The sequence below is a fragment of the Pyrus communis genome, chromosome 12 (assembly GCF_041283825.1).
Source record: "Pyrus communis isolate YQ-2024b chromosome 12, ASM4128382v1, whole genome shotgun sequence".
NCBI lineage: Eukaryota > Viridiplantae > Streptophyta > Magnoliopsida > Rosales > Rosaceae > Pyrus > Pyrus communis.
Window position 1 is genome coordinate 21,850,079 of NC_142576.1, and position 22,422 is coordinate 21,872,500.

Sequence of the window (22,422 nt, forward strand, 5' to 3'; positions counted from 1 at the left end):
AACGTCAAATCCTAATACAGTTGACTTTGACAAAGACTCCTCTAACACTTCCTCTCGCCCGCCTCTCCTTCTCTCACTGTTTCATTCGTCTCTCAGCTCCATTGATACGACTGCTTACTGCTCAACAGCAATGGCGATCAATACTCCTCCAACGTCAGCTGTACGTACCGACTCGTCCTCTACTTTTTCTGTCTCGTTTTTTCATTAACTTTCTGCTTCATTCTTCGTTTTTGATCGCCTAGGATTCCTTGTTCTATCCGGCATTTTCAAGCCTGCTTGAATTTTGAAAATTTGTCCTTTACAGTAGTTGATTTGCTTGGGTTATAATTCAGTAGATTAGGGTTACTGGGTTAGGTTTTTTGTCGATCAGAGCTCTGATTCCGTTTGTCTTTCCAGCAGCAAGGGCACAAAGCACTCAACTACACTATTATAAGGGTAAAGCTTTCTAGTATCCTGTTTTCACCATTGCTTGTTCGGATGAGCTAGTACAGTCATTTGGTGTTTATTGGTATGTTTAGGTTGTTCGAGATGAGGACCTGGCAGAACAAATTGGAAGGGATGTATATTTTGACCTGGCAGAACAAATTCGAGATGACCTTGTTGATCATGACAAAGTTCGTAAATTCCGTATTCACGAACAAATGCCCTTTAATCTTTTCAAGGTACACTGGTACAGGCTAACTTTTGAGGGCAAACAATTATGAATTCTGTTTTATTAATTATTAGAATTTCTAATTTGGAAATGGCTAACAGGAGGAGGTTGCAAAAGAGTTTGGCATACCTGTGCGGTTTCAGCGTTTCTGGATTTGGGCCAAGAGACAAAACCACACCTGTCGCCCCCATCGACCATTGACACCTGGGGAAGAATCACAATCAGTATGTACTTCACTGATTAAGCCCCCTTAAACTCGGAGGCACTGCTCCTTGTTCCTTCGTAATTCATAATTCTCATTTTGTCTGAAATTTTGCTTTGCTGCGTCCGACTCTGAAGTTTTCAAGTTTATGAACTAATGATGTACGGTTATAACTTATAACTGCCAATTTCTCTTGCAAAATTGGATTTTAAAAAGTTCTTAATGCATATTCCGATGCTCATTATGCTTCCAGTGTTGGACGAGGCATTTTAAATGAAGTTATTATAGTACAAAAAAGGTTGATGGGCGGTGATAAACATTTTCTCTCAGATTTTGAAATGATTGATAGTGTTTAAGCTGTACATTGGTGCCAAGAAGAGCTAATGATGACCCCTTGTGTTTTACAGGTGGGACAATGTGGAGAGGTATCAAATAAAATGCACAAGGAGCTAAAGTTGTTTTTGGAAGTAGAATTTGGGCCGGTAATCCAGTCTTACTAGATTCTGGTTATGACCTGTGTTTTGAGGCTTATTGTGGTTCCAATTGCTTTATGAAAGACATCATTTCTTACATTTTCTTGCTTGTATAAACTCTCCAGAATCTACGTCCTATTCCTCCTCCTGAAAAAACCAATGAAGATATCCTCCTTTTTTTAAAGCTTTATGAACCTGAGAAACAAGAACTACGGTGTGGCTCTTTCTGCTCAGCCGAATAGTTCTCTTTTGACTCATGTTTGCTGATTTAAGTTTCTTTTCTGTTTCCAGTTTTGTTGGCAGGCTTTTCGTGAAGAGTTCTTCAAAGCCAGTAGATATTTTAGCAAAGTTGAATCAATTTGCTGGTTTACCCCTTGATGAAGAACTTGAAATTTATGAGGTTGTTTCACATTTTGTAGCATCAGCTGTGTCCTTAACTTAATATATGTACGTACACGTAGAATGTATATGTAAGTTTATAATTTGATGCATGCTTCGCTGTACCATTCTTCTACAAAAACTAATGTATGTGTTTGTCCTACATTCAGGAAATAAAGTTTGAGCCTGTTGTCATGTGCGAACACCTTGATAAGATGTTCTCGTTTCGGTCGAGCCAGGTAATTGTTGCTATATTGCATGCTTGGTATGTTGTAAACATGTCTGCTATAAGATTTAAGTTTTACACTTTTATAGGTTTTTGGGTAGTTAATCTGTTGCTTTGCTTTTCCAGATTGGAGATGGGGACATTATATGCTTTCAGAAATCTACTCCGCTTGAAATAGACGAAGGATGTAAATACCCTGATGTTCCTTCATTTTTGGACTATGTGCTCGATCGCCGGGTACAGGCTGTGGAATTTTTTTTTCTTTTTCTGTTTTAGTTTAAATTAGACTTCATTATTCCATTAGTGGTTTTTCACCTCCTTTTACTTTGTTGTCAGTGTTTTTTACTTTATTTTTATAATTGTATTTTGTTAAATGTTAAACCAAACGATATTGAATGATTTGATGCTATACAGGTTGTTCATTTCCATTCTATGGAGAAACCGATGGAGGAGGATTTTTGTTTGGAATTGTTAGTACTTAATCATTGTCCCTCATAGTTGGACTGTCCATCATTGTTTTATTATTTGGTGCTAATGCTATAACTGTTTTTTTCTAATTTGTTGTTTTCTAGGTCAAAGCTACACACTTATGATGATGTGGTGGAGAAATTAGCTCACCGCATTGGTTTGGAAAATCCCACCAAAATCAAACTCACTGCACATAACTGCAATTCTCAACAACCTAAGCCCCAACCAATAAAATATCAGGGAGTAAAGCATTTAACAGAAATGTTAACTCATTACGACCAAGTAAGTGGCATCGTACGGAGCTTCCTATGTTGTTTTACTCTCACTCTCGTAAGCATCCTGTTTCGTGGCCCGGGGGTGCTAATTATGCTTTTCCTTATATAGAGCTCTGATATTTTGTACTATGAAGTCTTGGACATTCCCCTGCCAGAATTGGAAAGGCTAAAAACTCTAAAAATTGCTTTTCGTCATGCTACAAAAGATGAGGTCCGTGTGAATATTTGGTCGGCATCTTATGCTTATGAACGATTGTGCACATCATAATCTTGTATAATTTGTTTACAGGTGGGGATTCACAGTATTAGATTGCCCAAACAGAGCACTGTTGGGGATCTGATTAATGTACTTAAAACGAAGGTGAAGTTTCTCTCTATCTATGCATTCCATGTATTATGCATCACTTCCCATCTAAAAGTTTCTCCAATCGTATGAGAAGTCCTCTGTGTGTTTTTTGTTTTCATTGTTTGTTCAGGAATGCTAATGATGCTATAATACGTTACCTTAGCGCTGCAGAGCTTGTAAAAAATATTTGACCTTTAATTGAAAACTACTCTTTTTCCCTCCCTTCGACTGGTTTTTGTGCTTTCTGTCGTTTATAATTTGCCAATAATGGATTACACTCAACTTGCAGTGGTGGTCATTACTTGACAAAAGTGGTAGAATTTGTTATCACCGCCTCTTAAACAGTTTTCTTATAATGGATCTTTCTCAATGTGTGGTGTACCTGAAACAGGTAGAGCTGTCTCATCCAAATGCAGAACTGCGACTGCTTGAGATTTTCTATCACAAGATCTACAAGGTAATTACTGCTGGTATGCCTGATGTATCAGCATGTTAGCAATTTTTTTCTGGTCTGAAGTGATTGTAGCATGCCCCTTTTGTGATGCTGATTTGGTATCATGATGCTTTTATATTTTCAGGAACTTATTGTACATGAATCCCTTGTACTGTATAGGACTGATGTAATTTTGTCTGATGTAGCAGTAGCACTCATAATTCCTTGTGTTCTTTTTCAGATCTTCCCATACAGTGAGAAAATTGTGAATATGAATGATCAGTACTGGACTTTGCGTGCAGAGGAGGCAAGTCCCTTTTCCCCCTCTTCTTTATTAGTTTTATTTTGAAGAGTTTCTGGTTTAACTCTGTTGAAAATTTTTATATAGCTTTATGGGCAAGATTCGTAATTCTGTTTGTTTTCCCTTTCTGGATCAACATCCCTTCTACTGTATGGGATTGAATTGGATTCATGCGGCTGTCTTTTTTCTTTTTTTTTCTTGTGTATCAGATTCCAAAAGAAGAGAAAAACTTGGATCGCTATCGTCGCTTGATTCATGTTTACCACTTCACGAAAGTCACTGTATTGAACCAGATGGTAGAAGTAAACTATTTGACTACTGTTAGAGGTTTCGCCCAAATACTGTTGATTTTTCGAATCGGTCTTATATTCTTATTATTTGTACAATTTACAGGAAGTACACAATTTTGGGGAACCTTTCCTATTCATTATCCATGAAGGGGAAACTTTAGCTAAAGTTAAAAAAAGGATACAAAAGAAATTGCAAGTCCTGGATGAGGAGTTCTCAAAGGTACTTGACCCATGCCTTATATTCATTGGGATGGGGTCACTAGAGGAAAAGAGTGTTCCTTCGCTAGTATAAATGATCATTTATTTTGCTTCCTTGTCGATTTCCCCATTTGTTGTGCAGTGGAAGTTTGCATTCTTGTCACTTGGTCGTCCAGAGTACCTACAGGATTCTGATATTGTTTCCAGACGATTTAAGGTGCATCTACGGTCTATCGCAACTCATGTCCGCCTTTGTTCTATACTATGTCTGGAGGCCAATCTAAACCATGTTTATGGGTATTGCCTAGGTGGATTTCTTTTTTAACTGCTAACATTTGAAATTTTGTTTTCTTCAGAGTGAAGATATTTTTCATGCATGGGAGCAGTACCTTGGGTTGGAGCACTCTGATAATGCTCCTAAGAGGGCTCACGCAGCAAATCAAGTAGGTTCAAGTACAAGCTCCTACGAGGGCTACAGAACTCGAGGCTGAACTGGCCTGAGTAAAGGCAGAACGAGCTGAGGCAATGGCGGATCTAGAAACTGCGGTGGATGAAATGGAACCTCTTAAGCAGAGGTTCGCAGATAGCTTTTTAAAATCTGAAAACTTGATTGTGAGGCAGGCTACATTGACATTACAAAAGTGTGGCTCTGTTGGAACCTGGGCCGTCCTACAAGATGCACTGAAGAAGTACTTTTAAGTTTTAGAAATATTTGCTTTTCTGAATAAGCCCTTTCTTGGCCCAAAAGTTTGTATGAACACGTTGTAAGAAATTCAGGTAGCTTGTTTCCTCACATTGCTCGAGTCTGAATGGGAAGGAAGATTGTGCTGATGGGTGTTTTTCGTTTACACTCCTATCCCTCCTCGTTTGGTAACTCCGAAAAAATTGTGTTTTTGGCTTAATATGCGCCCTTCTAAAAGCGGATCTTTGTTTAACAACCACACATTGTCTAACCAACACTTCCTTGTGGAGGAGTAGCGGCTGATCTACCTCATAGCAGAAGGAATCGGAGCTAGACTTCGAAGTAAAAAATCCAAGATTTTATAAATTAATGAAGGAAAAACCAACGTGGTGGATGGGTCGAGCTTTGCTCTTGCAATCAGGTAGTTATGACTACCAGTTGGATATCTTGGTGGTAATGATAGGATCTTATACTTGAACCAGTGGCTCGTTCTAGGGGTTGATATTCAGTTTTTATCATAAATGGCCTATGAAGTTTAGCTAAATTATACAGTTTGTGTTGTGTCACCTATTAACTGTCCAAGTGACCAGGTTGTGATACAAGTTTATCGTGTGTCATGTCACCTAAAAGTGGGAGTCATTCTCAACAATTTGAATTTCTTAAAAAAATAATAGTGGATTGCAGTTATGGATAGAGTTTTCTTCTTCAACTCATTGTTTCCTGAGCCCAAATCATTCCCCGTCCTTAGTACAGTTCAGGGTAGCAATGACGTATGATGATTAGAGTGGAACTTATCACATTTTCTTTAGGGTTTTGGTTTTTCTTTAGGGTTTTTGAAATATCTAGAAAATGAATTCTGGGTACTTTCATCCATTGAGTTTACATGTATATATATTTTCAAAGAGAACCCTAGCCCTATAAAACTAAGACTATAACTACAAATACAAATCCTCTTATATACATCAGATAACTACGTAGAAGTAGATGAAGCCTTATCAATTATATCGTTAACAAAATAAATGGTATTTGGTGTGCTGGTAGACGCACAATTGGAGGATCTACGAGCATGAAATTCACTTGGAAATTTGATAACTTTACTACTATGGACACCAGGAATGTCTACTCTGAAATCTTCATTGTTGGCGGTTATAAATGGTACCCTTTTTTTCTTCTTCCGCTAGAGATAGACCTTCATGTCGAAATTCGACTTACGAAACTGAAGTTGGTTTACTTTTCTTCTTGGTTGATTGGATTTTGAATTGCTTTGGTTTGATTGATCAGGAGGATACTAATATTTCCAAAGGGAAGCAACAATGTGGGCTGGTTTTCCGTCTCCTTAGTTGCTACTTGCTGCAGATTGTGGGACATTGCCATACGGGTGGAGTAGATATGATCAGTTCAGCTTGGCTGTAGTTAATCAGATCCATAGCAAGGATTCAGTAACAATGGGTATACTTCTTTATCAGTTTTAAATTTTTCTTTGAAATCTTCACTTGCAATTTTACCCCTTAAAAATCAGAGTAAGAAAGGCAGCTGCCTTACTGAAGTTTTTATGCTTATTCGTCATCTAACTGTTAGATATGATATTCTCTATTTTTGGTTGCATATATAAGTGGATGTCTTGAGTAAATGCATGTACCGTAGCAAAGTAATTAAGGGGTTTGAAAAGGTAAGAGAAAATTAGGGGATACAAATGTAGATCACTAACAGAAAATTGCAGTAGAAACAAGGAAATTCTTGGGTTCAAATAGAATCGCCCTAGCTCTGTTGAAGGTTCTTAAAATTTTAATGCCTAATTACCAAACAATGTTTTTGTGGTCTAGTATCGATCAAGTTTTGTTCAATTTTTGAGTATTTCCTAAACCTTGATTCCTGATTCTTTACATGGAGTTTCAGAAATACACCACCAATTCAGTACAAGGGAAAGTGACCTTGGATTTACCTCCTTCATGCCTCTCATCGAGCTTTATGATCCTAGTAGGGGTTATCTGGTGAATGATACCGTCTTCGTTGAAGCTGAGGTTGTCTATACGTCTAGTTAATGCTACATCGAGCATAAGTTCTGTATTCAAGTGTACAACTAAGAGACTGAAGTCACTGAATTGACATTTTTTTAATTTCAGATCAGGACCATAAGGTTGAAGAACGAAGAAGAAGAGAAGGAAGACACAAGGAGATACAAGGCACAAGTGGACTGTTATACTCTTATTAAAGTGAAGACTTCTTGTACATAGCATTGCGTGTTTAGAAGTGCTACTAAGGAAATCATCAGAAAATTATGGAACAGCAGCCATGGCGGAAACTGGGTGGGGCTTTGCCGTGGAAGGAGGCGCAAAGGCATCTAGGCTTTTGTTTCCTTTTAAATTTTCATTTTTTTATTTATCAAGAGTGAAATTGAGATTCAATTCCAGCTGTATAAAAGTGGTCGAAAGTGGCAAACTTTGAATGGAAGTACCACGAATTATTTATAAGTTATGGAAGAACATTGTCCACCGTTCAAATTTAAAAGAGATGAATCATGAAAAGTGATGAAGTTTATATTATTTTATTTTCGATGCACAAGGAATTAATTTTAATTAAAATGTTTCATGATGATGAACTAATCTCCACTGAAAAATGAAACAAATAAATCCTTCGATCTCAGGATAGTTTGTCAATCAATATTTCAATTCTCTTGTGAAAAATGATTTTTAAAACTAATTAAGTAGATCGATTATAACTATATATGTGTCTGACGTTTCTTTGGGGATGAAGTTGAACCATCACTGTCTGTAATTTGTTTTGGGGATTGAATTTGAGAAAATGGACATCGGAAACGGGTTTAGAACGTCGAAATTAGCTTAGGAGGGTCCCCGCACGAAAACTCAAAAAGTCAACGATCAAAGTCAACGTTGACCGTTGATTAGTCAAAGTCAAAAGTCAACGTTGACCATTGACCCAGTCAACGGTCAACGGGTCAAAGTCAATGGGTCAGGGTCACGGGTTTGGGTTAGGATAAATGGGTTTAGGTTTTAGGTGGGCTGAGTTTGGGTTTGAAACCATATGGCCCAAAGGCCCAATTAAAAAGGGTAATGGGTTTGGCTAACAGGCCCTAAGGCCTTTGGGTTTTTAAGGAAACAAAATAAAAATAAAAATGGAAAGGGTTAGGGTTTTGGGCCAAAGACCCAAACAGGCCTAAGGCCCGTGGGGGAATGGAGAATGGCCTGAAGGCCTGGGTGCACCGAAGGAGAACGCCGGAGCTTTCGCAACTCAGGCCAACTTTAAACACGCAACGAGACCCCGATCTAGGTACCAAAATGAAGCACTAGACGAGAGGAGTAGATTTATACCTTTGGTTCGCCATAAAACGGTCTGTGGTGGCCGGAAAATCCCTCGGAAACCACACAACTCGCCGGAAATTTGGGTGAGCCTTCACCCATGCCAAAAACACTCCAAAACCTTGGAAATAATGAACCCAAACTCAGTAAACACATCTAGGCAACGTCTAACATAAGAAAAAGGAAGAAATAAGGCTTACCTAACCGGAAAAACAACAAAACTCGCCGGAGGTGTTCGTGTCCTCCCGGCGACGCGAGCAGGGGAGAGAGAGAGAGAGAGAGATATGCAATTGAATGGTGACGATGGTGACTCTCCCTGAGCTGGTGCAACTGTGGGTGTGTGTGTGTGCACTTTCACGGTGAAAAAGAGGGAGAGAAATGGGGGAGTTTCGAAGGAGAGAAGAAGGGTGCAGACAAAACAAAACAAAAGAAAGGAAAAGAAGAAAAAGAAAAAGAAGAAAGAAGGAAAGGGTGTCACGGCAGGTGGGGGGGGGGGACAAAAGAGAAAAAAAGGGAAGGGAGTTGGGGTGCTGCCATGTGGCAGCCTAGGGATAGGATAACAATTTAAATTTTCAGATCTTGATTGGGTGACAAATTGAGGACTAAAGTGATAATTCTATAAATTTTTAGGAAGAATTACATAATTATCCTTATAAGCAGGGGCGGGTGTAACAATGATGAACTAATCTCCACTGAAAAATGAAACAAATAAATCCTTCGATCTCAGGATAGTTTGTCAATCAATATTTCAATTCTCTTGTGAAAAATGATTTTTAAAACTAATTAAGTAGATTGATTATAACTATATATGTGCCTGACGTTTCTTTGGGGATGAAGTTGAACTATCACTGTCTACAATTTGTTTTGGGGATGGACCATCCTTTTTGTCTTTTACCTCTTGACTTACTACCGTCTTTGTAGGTCTGGAGATGTAGAAAAGTAATTTGTAGTAAATATCTTTACTAATGTGTGTATAAATAGCACTCTAAATTACTCATTCCTCACACCAATCACCTATTTGATATCTATATGGATAGAGTCATGAGAGTTGTTCCACTACTCAACTTTCTATGCATTGCGTCTATTACTCTTAGCTTATGCAATGGAAACCTGAATGTGCCTTGCCAACAAAATGAGAGACAAACACTTCTTATGTTCAAGAAAGATCTCAATGATTCTTCAAATCTGCTTTCCTCTTGGGTTGGTGAAGGCGATTGTTGCACTTGGGCCGGTGTTGCCTGCAACAATTTAACCGGTCATGTCCGCGAGCTCCACCTTGCTGGTTATTATGATGAAGTGACTCGTGAGGGCCATTGGCTGGGTGGTAAGGTAAATCATTTTCTACTCAATTTAAAGCATCTCACCTACTTGGACTTAAGCTACAATGCTTTTGGAGGACGACAGTTTCCCAGCTTTCTTGGTTCTCTTAAAGGTTTAAGGTATCTTAACCTCTCGCATGCAGGGTTCAACGGAACCATTCCTCATCAGTTAGGAAATCTCTCGAGCCTGCGTTATCTGGACCTTTCTTGGAACTTTGTTTCGAAGGTCAAGAATCTCGAATGGCTCTCCGGTCTTTCTCAGTTGAAACATCTTGACATGAGTCGTGTAGATCTTACCAGGGCATCTCATTGGTTACAAGTCAACACACTCCTTCTCTCATGGTCGAGTTACATTTGTCTGATTGCGAACTTTATCACATGCCAAGTGGTATTGCGAACTTGACAAGTCTTAAAGTTCTTGATCTGTTCCGTAACCATTTGAACTCTACCTTAGGTATTTGGTTTACATCCAAAAGTTACGGCAGACGGAATTTATTTATATGGTCAAGTTTCTCAAGGCGTGGACCTGGAAAAACAGATTGGAAAGGACATATATTTTGACCTTTTGGACCATGACAAAATTCCTAGTTTTCCTACTGAAAAACAGACGCTCTTTTGGCAGTTCAAGGTACAAACAGTAGTACCTCAGATTTCTGAATTCAGCTGTTATTACTATTAGAATTCTAATTTTGAAATGGTTCACAGGAGGAAGTTGCAAAAGAGTTTGGCATACCAGTGCAATTTCAGCGCTTCTGGTTTTGGGTTAAGGGAAAAAAACCAAACATATCGCCCTTGTCGACCATTGACATCCAAGGAAGAATCACAATCTGTATTTACTTTACACTTCATAACTTTTTATAAGATTTTCACAGTTATAGGGCATTTAAACTTGGAAGTCGGCTCCTCATGAATCTGTTTTATCTCTAATATATTTGTTGTTCCTTTGTGAGCTTATAATTCTTATTGTTTCTCGCCTCTTACTTTTTCCCACCTTGTTTTAATGGCAAACGTTTGCTTCGTTGCCTCTTGGACAAATGCTGGATAGAAGAAGATACATATATATATATATACACATATATCCTCTCTCAAGATACACACACACACACATATATCCTCTCTCTCTCTCTCTCTCACTCCCCTAAAAGTGTTCATGGGAAACACCTCTGTGGTGTTTTAAATGAAGTTATTTTACAAGAAAAAAATGTGTTGGTCACTGATAAAATTTGATATCATATTTTGAAATGATTGATAGTGTTTGGAAGTGCACAGCACAGCGTGGTTGACGTGTGCACTTCACAATTGGTCGATGTAATTCTTGCAAGCTACTGACGACCCCTTGTGATTTTTAGGTTGAACAATTGAGAGGGGTATCAGATAAATTTCACAATGGCTACCTAAATTTGTTTTTGGAAGTAGAATTTGGCCGGTAATTCTCTCTTATCTATTGTTGTGTCCCCTGGTCCGAGACTTATTACAATTTCGAAAGAGATATTTTCTAACAATTTTATTGCCCCTATAAAATGCTCCAGGATCTATGTCCTATTCCTCCCCCTCGTAAAACCAAGGAAGATATCACGCTTTTCTTTAAGCTTTATGAACCTGAGAAACAAAAACTACAGTACTTCTGGATCATTCTGCTGGGTTTTATAATATCTGCTTCCGGTTCACATTTGCTGATTTAAGTTTCTTTTGTGTTACCAGTTTTGTTCGTAGGCTTTTTGTGAAGAGTTTAGCAAGCCAATAGAAATTTTAGCAAAACTAAATCAACTGGCTGATTTTGCTCCAGAGGAAGAGATTGACCTTTGTGAGGTCTGTTTCACATTAATTTTTTGAGCATCAGCTGTGCACACATATGCATAATGTATCATGTATGTATGCCTGTTATTACTATTTGATACATTCTTCGGTATAGCGTCCTTAAAAACTAATTATATCCGCTTTTGTGCTACATGCAGGAAGTATCGTTTGAGCTCTATATTCCTTTATTTGTCTTGTTTCCTTTTAGCATTTAAGTTTCTGCTTTTGCTTGATCATCGTTTTCTGTTTTCTCTTTTGTTCAATAAGAGCATTGGTTGTCGTTGGGTAGTCATGTACACCCAAGGGTTTCAGTTAGAAATTATTATTGTTGGAGTTAATGTACTCTGGTTTCAACTTCATAGTCCTTGGGTGATGCCATTTGAACGTAATCATTCTAAGTAATCACCCTAATATTGTTTATTATGAGGATTTTAATTCCGATTTTACTTCTTGAAATATCAAAACTACAAAAATAATTCTTCCACCCCTTTCTTTCTAACATCTTGGCCGATGGCAGCAGCTCCATAGCCTGGCCATGTGCCCAATGGTGATTTTGTTTGGAACTTTTGAAGTTTGATAAAGAAGGAAAAGAAAAATTATGGAGTAAAACGCACCAACGGATGTTAGAACTTAATTGAAAAACAATAGATTAGTCCTTCTATAGGTGTCTAGATGTCAAATATAGGAAGAATTTACTTGGATACAGTGTGCAATTAAACAATTATGGGCAGATTGAATTTTAGGTGGTGGAAAGGCTGAGCATATTAAATCAAGGGTTTCATTTAGTAAGGGATGAGCTTGAGGTTGGACTGTCGACCTTGTGAAAATTGGCATGGTATGCTGTAAAACATTAATTTGAAATGACTGTAACGGTGTAAGCATAACCTAAAAAACATTATCCATATTATAAAACTTATTGTATGATGTTGCGGAAACGGAACACCAGTTCAATGCAAGAGAAAGTGAATGGGGATTCACATCTTTCATGCCTCTTGGTGATCTTTTTGACCCTGGTAGGGGGTATCTGGTGAACCAAACAGTTGTGATTGAAGCTGAGGTTGCTGTCAGTGACGTTCCTGATTATTGGTCATATTATATTGGGCTCAAGAATCAGGCAGCAACTGTTGTTATTGTAAGCTAAACATGAATTCTCTTTTGAATTTTATATGCACGATCTTAATTTTCGAGGTACTTACCAGGCTACGCATCATATGCCAACAACTGAGAATGACATGCCTTCAGGAAGCATCCCTTTGGCACTACAACGTCTATTCTATAAACTTCGATACAGTGAAAGCAGTGTTGCAACCAAAGAATTGACCGAGTCTTTCGGATGGGATACAAATGGTTTGTTTGTGAAAAATGACGCGCAGGAACTTAATATTGTTCTTAGCGAAAAGCTTGAAGATAAAATGAAAGTATGGGAATGTTTCGGTTTTTTTTCCATGAGTTTTGTGTTTCATTTTCATTCTGATAATTGTTCTGTGGGTCCAGGGAACTGTTGTGGAGGGTACAAATACAATACAAGAGGAGGAGGGAACGTTATATTTTAAGTTATGATCGGATGCCGTCCTTAGTTTTTTCTTTCTATCAAGTCGCTTGCTGAAGTTACTATCCCTCACATATATTTCTTTGCAATGCAAATTTTAAAGTATTGTTCTCAAGGAATATTTTGGATATTTATTCCAGGATGCTAAGAAGGGCATTCTATTTATTGACTTCCCTCCCATTCTTCAACTTCAGCTGAAGCGGTTTGAGTGTGATTTTATGCGGGACACTGGTTAAGGTTTGTACAATTGTACTGGAAGCTCATCTTCCTGCTTCAACTTCATCTGTGCTTTATTACATGGAGCATTGAAAATGTAACATTTTAGTACTAAGGTTAAGTATTGAATTTTTCTGATTCAAATTGTAATGTATTTCATATCTTAGAAAGCCTTATGGAAGGCATACTTATACAATACAAAGAAAGCTGAAAGCAAAGCTGAAAGCTTTACACCCTACACTGAAAGCTTTACACCCTACACACTTGTAATCTGACAGCACACATGCACTTGCACGTTCCTTGCTGTGCTGTCTGTGCACGTTCTTTACTGAGCTTGCCTGTATGTGCACGTTCCTTGCCTTTTTCTTCCAATACTCCCCCTCAAGCTGGATCCAGTAGGTTGATGGATCCAAGCTTGGAGAGGAGTCTTTGAAACTGATGAGAAGCCAGAGGTTTGGTGAATATATCAGCCAGCTGATCGAGGCTTTTTACATAATGTGTCTGAATCACCTGCGACTGTACTTGTTCACGGACATAATGACAGTCGACTTCAATATGCTTCGTCCTCTCGTGAAAGACGGGGTTTGATGCTATGTGCATGGCAGCCTGGTTGTCACAGAATAAGGTCATTGGTTGAGCTGTGAACACACCTAAGTCACATAAAAGTCCTTTTAGCCATATCAGCTCACACGCGGTTGAGGCCATTGCACGATATTCAGCTTCGGCACTTGATCTTGCGATGACAGTTTGTTTCTTGCTCTTCCACGTGACCAAGTTTCCACCAACAAAGGTACAATAACCAGTGGTGGACTTGCGATCGATTGCGTTTCCTGCCCAATCAGCATCACAGTACCCCATGATTTGAGTGTTGTCATTCTTTGCCATTAGGATGCCACGACCAACAGACCCTTTTAAGTAACGTAAGATTCTTTTGACAAGGTTCAGATGCTCGATGGTGGGAGAGTGCATGAACTGACTGGCAATACTTACTGAATGTGAGATGTCTGGTCTGGTGATCGTTAGGTAGATCAGCTTGCCGACAAGCCTCTGATATAAGCTGATATCCGAGAGTGGCGTGCCTCCCAAGTCAAGCTTGAGCTTGCTATCAAGAGGGGTAAGTGCAGGCTTGGCATCACTCATATTTGCATCTTTAAGTAGGTCCATGACGTACTTTCGTTGATTAAGAAATAGTCCCTTGTAAGAAGATGCCATTTCGATTCCAAGAAAATACTTCAACACCCCAAGATCTTTAACCGCAAATTGTTGTTGAAGTGATTGTTTGAGTGTGGTGATTTCAGCAGCATTGTCACCTGTAATTATTAAGTCATCCACATATATCAACACAACTAATTTGCTTGCAGCTCTTGTGCGAACAAATAATGATGAATCTGCATTACTCATTTTGAACCCAATGCTATGAAGAACGGTACTTAGTTTTGCATACCAAGCACGTGGTGATTGCTTCAGTCCATAAATTGACTTATGTAACTTACACACCAAATTAGGCTCTTGGCTTTGAGGGTGTCCTGGTGGCAATCTCATATAGACTTCTTCTTCAAGATCACCATGTAGAAAGGCGTTCTTCACGTCCATTTGATACATAGACCAACCTTTATTGACGGCAACAGACAATAGAACCCTTACTGAGTTCATTTTTGCAACAGGAGCAAATGTTTCCTTGTAATCCACCTCAAATGTTTGAGTGAATCCTCGAGCCACCAGCCTGGCTTTATGCCTCTCAATCGAACCATCAGAATTAAACTTGATCTTATAGATCCACTTACAGCCCACTGCCTTTTTTCCTTGTGGAAGTTTGGTGATGCTCCAGGTTTTGTGTTGGTCTAGTGCTTTGAGTTCTTCTCTCATTGCTTCTTTCCACACAACTTGATTATTAGCCTCATAAAAGTTTTGAGGCTCACTGTGACTTGAAATGTTGTTAAGAAAGGCAGCATGAGATGGAGTTACCTTTTGATACGACACGTAATTTGAAATTGGATGCCTCGGTTTATATGTGACAAAATCTTGAAACCTTGTGGGAGGTTGTCTATCACGCCGAGGATTGCGTCGAGGTACTAGGAGGTTTGTCTCATCCTCATTCAAATTTCCAACCACTCCTTGAGAATTTTCTATGTTGCCGTTGTCATCATCATGCACCGAGTCATCATCATGCACAGAATTATCAGGATGAGTACCTTCATTATTGACTTCAATGGGAGGTGTAGAAGTACAGATTCTTGGTAGAGGAATTAGGTCTAAGATGCACTCCCCCTGACTTGTGGCTTCATGTGATTTGCTGAAAAAAGGGTTAGCTTCATGGAATCGTACATCTTTAGATACAATTATTTTTCTTAGTTGAGGATCATAGCACTTATATCCTTTTTGTGTTGATGAATAACCAAGAAAAATACATTTGAGAGCTCTAGGGTCCAACTTATCTCGATGGTGTGACTGTATATGAACAAAACAGACACATCCAAAGACTCTAAGATGGGAAAGGTCGATTTTTCTTCCTTTCATGACTTCAAGTGGAGATTTAAACCCCAAGACTCGACTAGGTAGTCTATTGATGATGTACACAGCCGCCATGACTCCTTGTGACCAAAATCTCTTTGGTACGTTCATTTGTAACATTAATGCTCTCGTTTTTTCCAGAATGTCACGATTTTTCCTTTCAGCTACACCATTTTGTTGAGGTGTGCCGACACAACTTGTTTGATGCATGATACCATGATTGCTCAAATATAATGACATAATATGGGACATATATTCGGTGCCATTGTCAGATCTTAAGGTTTGAATTTGAGAGGAAAAATGGTTCTTAACGAGATTGTGAAAATCCTTAAAAACTTCAATCACTTCACTCTTAGACTTTAAAAGGTACAACCATGTGGCTCTAGAGAAATCATCAACAAAAGTTACATAATACTTATAACCATCAAAAGATTCAAACGTTGGTCCCCATACATCTGAGTGAACTAGTTCGAAAACTTTACTAGTCTTAGATAAGGATGAGGTAAAAGACAATTTGGTGGCTTTAGACAAATGACATGTTTCACACGAAATTAAATCATTACCTAAGTTTGGAAACAAGGAAGACAAAACAGGTTGGGAAGGATGAGCTAAACGTTGATGCCACAATTGACTATCTTGGGATGGACTGGACTTGGCTTGAAATCCTCTGGGACTGTTTTTTGATATGTAATAGAGGCCATCAAGGTAAAACCCTTCACCAATCGTCTTCTTGGTGAGGCAATCCTGAAAAATGACATTGTGAGGAGAGAAAATGGCCAAACAATTTAAGGTATTTGTGATTTTTCCCACAGATAGAAGTTGAAATGGAAAAGAAGGAACAAATAAGGCTACTGACTCAATTTTGTCCGATATTAAGTTGATATTTCCCTTCCCTAAAACCTTAGAACTCTCACCATTGGCAGTTGAGACTTGAGACGGTTTTGAAAATTTTTCAAACTTGTGAAACTTAGAAACATGGTTGGTCATATGATCTGTGGCACCCGAATCAACAATCCACAAATCATGCATCATATTTACATTAAGAGCAGTTTTAAAAGCAGTCATGATACCTTGCATGTCATCTTGGGCCATGTGTTGTGTTTCTGTCAGAAATCCAGCAAACTTGCCTAGCAAAGCCATTGAACTTCCATCTTCAAAGCCGACCGTTTGGTCACTCTTAATCCTTTCTTTCTTGCTTTGAAGATACACTGCAAACTCATTTATGAGTGCAGCTGGATTTGCAGTGAAGCTCTTGAGTGCATCAGACTTATGAGAGGTTGAGGTAGTTGCATTGTTGGCTCTATGTGGTGCACGGTTCAGTCTTTGTGAGCCCTTGTTATCCTTCATGAACTCTGGCTTTAATTCTGGATGTAAAATCCAGCATGTCTCCTTAACGTGACCAGTATAGTTGCAGTGTTGGCACTTTAAGTGTGGATTCTTCACTTTGTATTTTCTTTCGTTGGCTAGATAAGCCCTTGCTTCAGTTACACTGGTCTTTGTGCCAGTGTTCATGACTTTCCTTCGTACTTCTTCACGTTGGATTGTTGCACATACGCTGGTGAAGGAAGGTAGTTCGGGGTTCATGAGTATGTGGCTTCGTAGGTCTTCGTATCCTGGATCAAGACTTGACAAGAGTTGGAATATCTTGTCTTCTTCTGCCCTTTTCAGTAGTAAAGACGCCTCAGTTGTGTGAGGCCGATACATTTCCAGCTCATTCCACATGCTCTTCATGCTGCCTAGAAGTTGAACAAAGGGCTTTCCTTCTTGTTGTATGTTGGAAATGTTCTTCTTCAATTGAAACACACGTGCAGCATTGTTCTGGCTGCCATACATTTCCTTGACTGTCTGCCATAGTTTGAATGATGATTCAGAATAACTGAATATTTCAGCTAGTTTACGTTCCATGGAATTTAGGAGCCATGACATAACTAGCTGATCCTTGCAAAGCCAGATTTCATAAGTTGGTGAAGAAACATCAGGAACTTCGATGCTTCCATTTATGAATCCTAGCTTGGACCTTCCACCTAGGGCAAGACTCACTGCTCTCGACCAAGGTAAGTAATTAAACTCATTTAACAAGACCGAGCTTAATCTTTGATTTGGATTGACATCCACCTCAGACACGGTTGAGGAGGAAGGTATCTGGGAATCTCCAAACGAATAAGAATTCTCTTCCGCCATATAAAGACCTATAAGAATAAAGAAAGAATTTTTCTTCCTTTTTTTTTTTTCTAATTTTTTTTTTTTTTTTTTTTTTTTTTAAAACAAATTCGTAGAAAGCAGAAGCTCACAGGATTCTCCGATGCTGTCGATCCTTTTAAAATCAATAGAGAGAAAGCAGAAGCTCACAGGAGAAAAAAAAACCGAAGCCAACCAAAAAACCGAAGCCAACCACGCCCGCTGGGGCTCAGACCCACCGCCGCTGATCCAATCGCCACCTCAGATTCCGGCAGCTCCTCCGGCAGCATTATCGCTGGAATGACAAATTCCCATCTCCCCGACGCTCACAGGGGTTGAAATGAACGAGATGCAAATCGGCAAAGCTCACGACGCGGACAAGAAAAACATGGCTGCAAGTGTTGAAAAAAAAACCGAGCCAGCTGCTACCCAAAGGACAGCTTCGTAACTGCTGTCTGAAAAAAAAAACTTGGAGAAGTTGACTCCTTTTCTTGCGGAATCAAAGATCAATTGTCTACCCTCAAACCTGTTCTGGACGAATTGATCTTGAAGAAGGAGAAAGGGGTCAAGGAGTTTTCAGCAGTTCTGTCCCAGATTGCAAGGATTTCGGAAAGGAACGTCTGAAATAGCCAGGGCTGGCGTGTCTGGGAATGTGGATGATCCACGACTTGACGAGCGCGATTTGAGTGTGAAGAGGTTGCGGGACCTTCAATCACAACTTGAGGAGCAGCTTGAGAAAGATAAAGATGATGAGAGTTTGAGGAAATGGAAGGAGCAGCTTGGATTGTTTATCTCTGCCTTGATCGAATCCGAAAGCTTGCTGATAACTGTACGGGGCTTCAAGATTTTCTGGTGTTCCACGCCGTTGGAGGTGGAACCGGCTCTGGCCTCAGCTCTCTGCTCTTGGACAGGCTCTCTGTCGATTATGGAAAGAAATCGAAACTTGGGTTCACAGTCTACCCGTCTCCTCTGGTCTCAACCTCCGTCGTTGAGCCATCTACGACATGGATAAGATGATGCAGAAGCAGGTTATTTTTCCTGCTCTGATACCATATTGAATTTTTCTGATTCAAATTGTAATGTATTTCATATCTTAGAAAGCCTTATGGAAGGCATACTTATACAATACAAAGAAAGCTGAAAGCAAAGCTGAAAGCTTTACACCCTACACTGAAAGCTTTACACCCTACACACTTGTAATCTGACAGCACACATGCACTTGCACGTTCCTTGCTGTGCTGTCTGTGCACGTTCTTTACTGAGCTTGCCTGTATGTGCACGTTCCTTGCCTTTTTCTTCCAATATTAAGCTTCGTAGTCGAAAACCAAATTGTAGCATATAAAAATTGTTTCTTTAAAATTTTTGTATGTCCACGTGAAGGACTTGAGCTTACCTAATATTTTTCAATCTTACTTTGATTTTAATTTTTCTTCATTATTGCATGGTAAAACCCTAATTGTATTGCGTTATTTTTTATTTTTTATTTTTCCAAAAAAATCTGCATCGTTAACTTTCTTTTTCGCCACCAGTTTAGTTGAACTTTCTCAATCCAGTGCATTTATTTATTTATTTGAATTTATATAAACTATCCTAACAATAACTCTTGGGCAACAATTGTCTGTTCAGTGCGATAATGACATTTCTTGTATGGAAAGAAAATTAGTTAGCATGGTGACAATATTGTATTATTGTTTTTTGCAGATAAATGTTCGCTTTGAATTTCCTCTTGAACTTGACCTTGACAGGGAGAATGGAAAGTATATCACCTGAATCAGATAGCAGCGTTCGCAACCTTTACACTCTTCATAGCTATCCAACCATAACAGTAGTATTAAAGAAAAATCCTAATGAAATGTATGAAAGACGGTTACTCAAATCTGCTTTTGCATCTGCTTGTTTGGTGCTCTTCATTTAACGCGCAGCTTCATAGATTTTACCATGTAACTGGTTACTTACTGTGATAATTATTTACTGTTGCAGTGTCTCGGTTCATAGTGGTGGGGTGCATGATGGACGTTACTTGTCTTCACAAGGCCAACCCTCTCTGACCAGTGGTATGGAACTCCTGGAATCAAGTCTCTCAGTAATTGTATCTCACATACAGATAAACACATGCTCATGCACACACACATACATTTACAACACTGCTCTTTTACTTTGCTTCTTATTATTATTATTATTATTTCTTTAACGTATATTTTTTTTTATCTTTCTGGTTCATATGAGCTGTGTTTGTTGGGATCTCTGTTTCTCACCATTACTCAATTTACCTGACAACCGTAAAGAAAGCACCTGTTCTGTTATAGGCATTTTTTCAAGTATTACTTTATTTGGATTTTACGGATGACTATGAGTGCTGTCGTGCCTGCATTTCATATATGTTGATAACTTGTCAGCTGATGTAATTTCTCCTTGCTTGTTTTAGGTAAAAGTTTGATGATGAACATGTGACAAAAGTGGATGTGAAGAGGGCTTTAGAAGAGCAGTATGGTGGTGAGGAAGAGGTAGTTTAGTTTTGGCTGTATCCCAACTGCTATAACTCTCCTTAATTTAAAGTTACTGAATTGTCAATTGACCTATTGTTGTTTTCTTTCCACCAGTTGCCACAGACCAATCCTGGCTTCAATAATACTTCTTTCAAATTTACAAAATACTCAAATGCATTCATGCTTGTGGATATACGGGCAGATGCAAAAGCAGATTTGAGTAACCGTCTTCCATATTTTGAGATAAGGACAAAACAATATGTAACGTGGATGAGAAAGACATAGCTGAACATCTAAGTGTAATGGAACATCAAGCATAAGTTCTTATTGCAGCGTCCAACTAAGAGATCGAACTGCCATTCTGTGTTTCATTTCAGATAAGGTTGAAAAAAGAACAAGAAGAGAGAGAGGAAAAAAGGAGGTATAAGGCACAGGCACACCTCTATACTGTTATTAAGGTAAAGATTTCTAGTTTATGCCTGTTCAGAATCTTCAAATGTGCTACTACAGGTAGTTGGTGTACCTAAAAAAATAATAGCCAAATTTATTTATATTTTGAGCTTGTTCGAGATGAGGACCGGGCAGCACAAATTGGAAGGGATGTATATTTTGACCTTGTTGATCATGACAAAGTTTGTATATTTTGTGCATTTTTGTCTTTATCCCTTGCTCCATTTTTGGGCTTATGGGAGATTTTGAGGGCAAATAGTTATGAATTCTGTTTTATTAATTATTAGAATCCTAATTTGGAAATGGCTAACAGGAGGAGATTGCAAAAGAGTTTCGCATACCAGTGCAGTTTCAGCGTTTCTGGATTTGGGCCAAGAGACAAAACCACACATATCGCCCCAGTCGACCACTGACACCTCAGGAAGAATCACAATCAGTATGTACTTCACAATTCCTACCCTTGAAAGAATTTTCTATTCAAGCATAAACTTGGAGGCACTGCTCCTTGTTCCTTTTGTGATTCATACTTCTCATTGTGTCCGAATTTTTACTTTAGGTCTGACACTGAAGTTTTCAAGTTGATGAAGAAATGATGTATGCTCATAACTGTCAATTTCTCTTGCGACATTGGAATGTAAAAAGTTGTTAATGCATATTTCGATAATCATTTTGTTTCCAGTATTGGATGAGGCATTTTAAATGAAGTTATTATTGTAAAAAATGGTTGATGGGCTGTGATAAACATTTGATCTCAAATTTTGAAATGGTTGATTGTCTTTTAGCTGTACATCAGTGTCAAGAAGAGCTAATGACAACTTAAGAGGGGTATCAAGTCAGCACAGTGCGGAGCTAAAGTTGTTTTTGGAAGTAGAGTTTGTTGAATAAGAAGAGTATCCAAGATAACTCTAATGATCCCAAGAAGAAGAAAATAGAACACACTCTTAAAGAAAGCTCACAAAACAAACTAATTAGCAAAGCTTTTCTTATTTAGCTCTAGGCTTTGTTTTTCCTTGGATGATTTACAATGCTTGAGAACTTGGGTATTTATAGCAAACCAAATGATTAAACTAAGATTATTTATTACCACACAAAACACATTAATTGCACCTAATAATTTTTATTCAACCATACCTAACATTGCCTAACTTTCCTTGCCTAACTTTGACATTGATTTTCAACACTCCCCCTCAATGTCAGCTCTCATTCTTTGCACTGTGCTGAGCAGACAGCGAAAATTTTCGAGCTTGCCTGTACTTAAACTTTTTGTGAACAAGTCCGCAACTTGATCATTCGTCTTGACTTGTCTCATCTCAATCTCTTCTTGTAGAACTTTTTCTCTGATAAAGTGGTAGTGCACTTCCACATGTTTAGTTCTTGCATGAAAGACTGGATTTTCCGCCAAGCGAATGGCCGATTGGTTATCACAGTACAATGGTACTGGATAATCTACTGGTTGATGTAGATCACTCATCAACTGTACCAGCCATACATTCTCTTGAGCTGCCATTGCTGCTGCTCTATACTCTGCTTCTGTGGTTGACAATGATACCGTCGGCTGTCTCTTGCTACACCAAGAGATGGTTCCAGAACCAAGCTTAAACACATACCCAGTTGTTGATCTCCTGGTGTCATGATCTCCTGCATAGTCAGCATCACAGTAACCAACTAACTTGCA

General features: G+C 38.7%; 1 protein-coding gene, 1 long non-coding RNA gene and 2 pseudogenes across 3 annotated transcripts; 3 read left to right on the forward strand and 1 right to left on the reverse strand.

Moving 5' to 3' along the window:
* LOC137744801 (ubiquitin C-terminal hydrolase 12-like) lies at nucleotides 1-5,035 on the forward strand. 2 transcript variants are annotated; one of them, XM_088681493.1, is made up of 19 exons: nucleotides 1-160; nucleotides 397-435; nucleotides 519-662; nucleotides 754-876; nucleotides 1,262-1,336; nucleotides 1,453-1,541; nucleotides 1,619-1,727; nucleotides 1,876-1,944; nucleotides 2,058-2,168; nucleotides 2,346-2,401; nucleotides 2,504-2,681; nucleotides 2,784-2,885; nucleotides 2,964-3,035; nucleotides 3,412-3,477; nucleotides 3,695-3,760; nucleotides 3,964-4,056; nucleotides 4,148-4,264; nucleotides 4,385-4,459; nucleotides 4,599-5,035. In XM_088681493.1, the coding sequence occupies exons 1-19, from the start codon at nucleotides 131-133 to the stop codon at nucleotides 4,731-4,733; spliced, it is 1,749 nt and encodes a 582-aa protein (XP_088537619.1). In that variant the 5' UTR covers nucleotides 1-130; the 3' UTR covers nucleotides 4,734-5,035. The 2 variants fall into 2 exon arrangements, with proteins under 2 accessions (XP_088537619.1, XP_088537620.1); XM_088681494.1 differs by having other exon boundaries at nucleotides 3,964-4,050.
* The window catches only part of LOC137744539 (ubiquitin C-terminal hydrolase 12-like), a 24,755-nt pseudogene continuing 7,100 nt past the window's right edge, over nucleotides 4,768-22,422 (forward strand).
* LOC148692498 (receptor-like protein EIX1) lies at nucleotides 9,271-11,242 on the forward strand (annotated as a pseudogene).
* LOC148692499 (uncharacterized) lies at nucleotides 15,959-16,879 on the reverse strand. Its single transcript, XR_015954372.1, has 2 exons — nucleotides 16,704-16,879; nucleotides 15,959-16,377 (listed from the first exon to the last, which is right to left on the reverse strand). It is a non-coding gene; the product is annotated as an uncharacterized LOC148692499 (long non-coding RNA).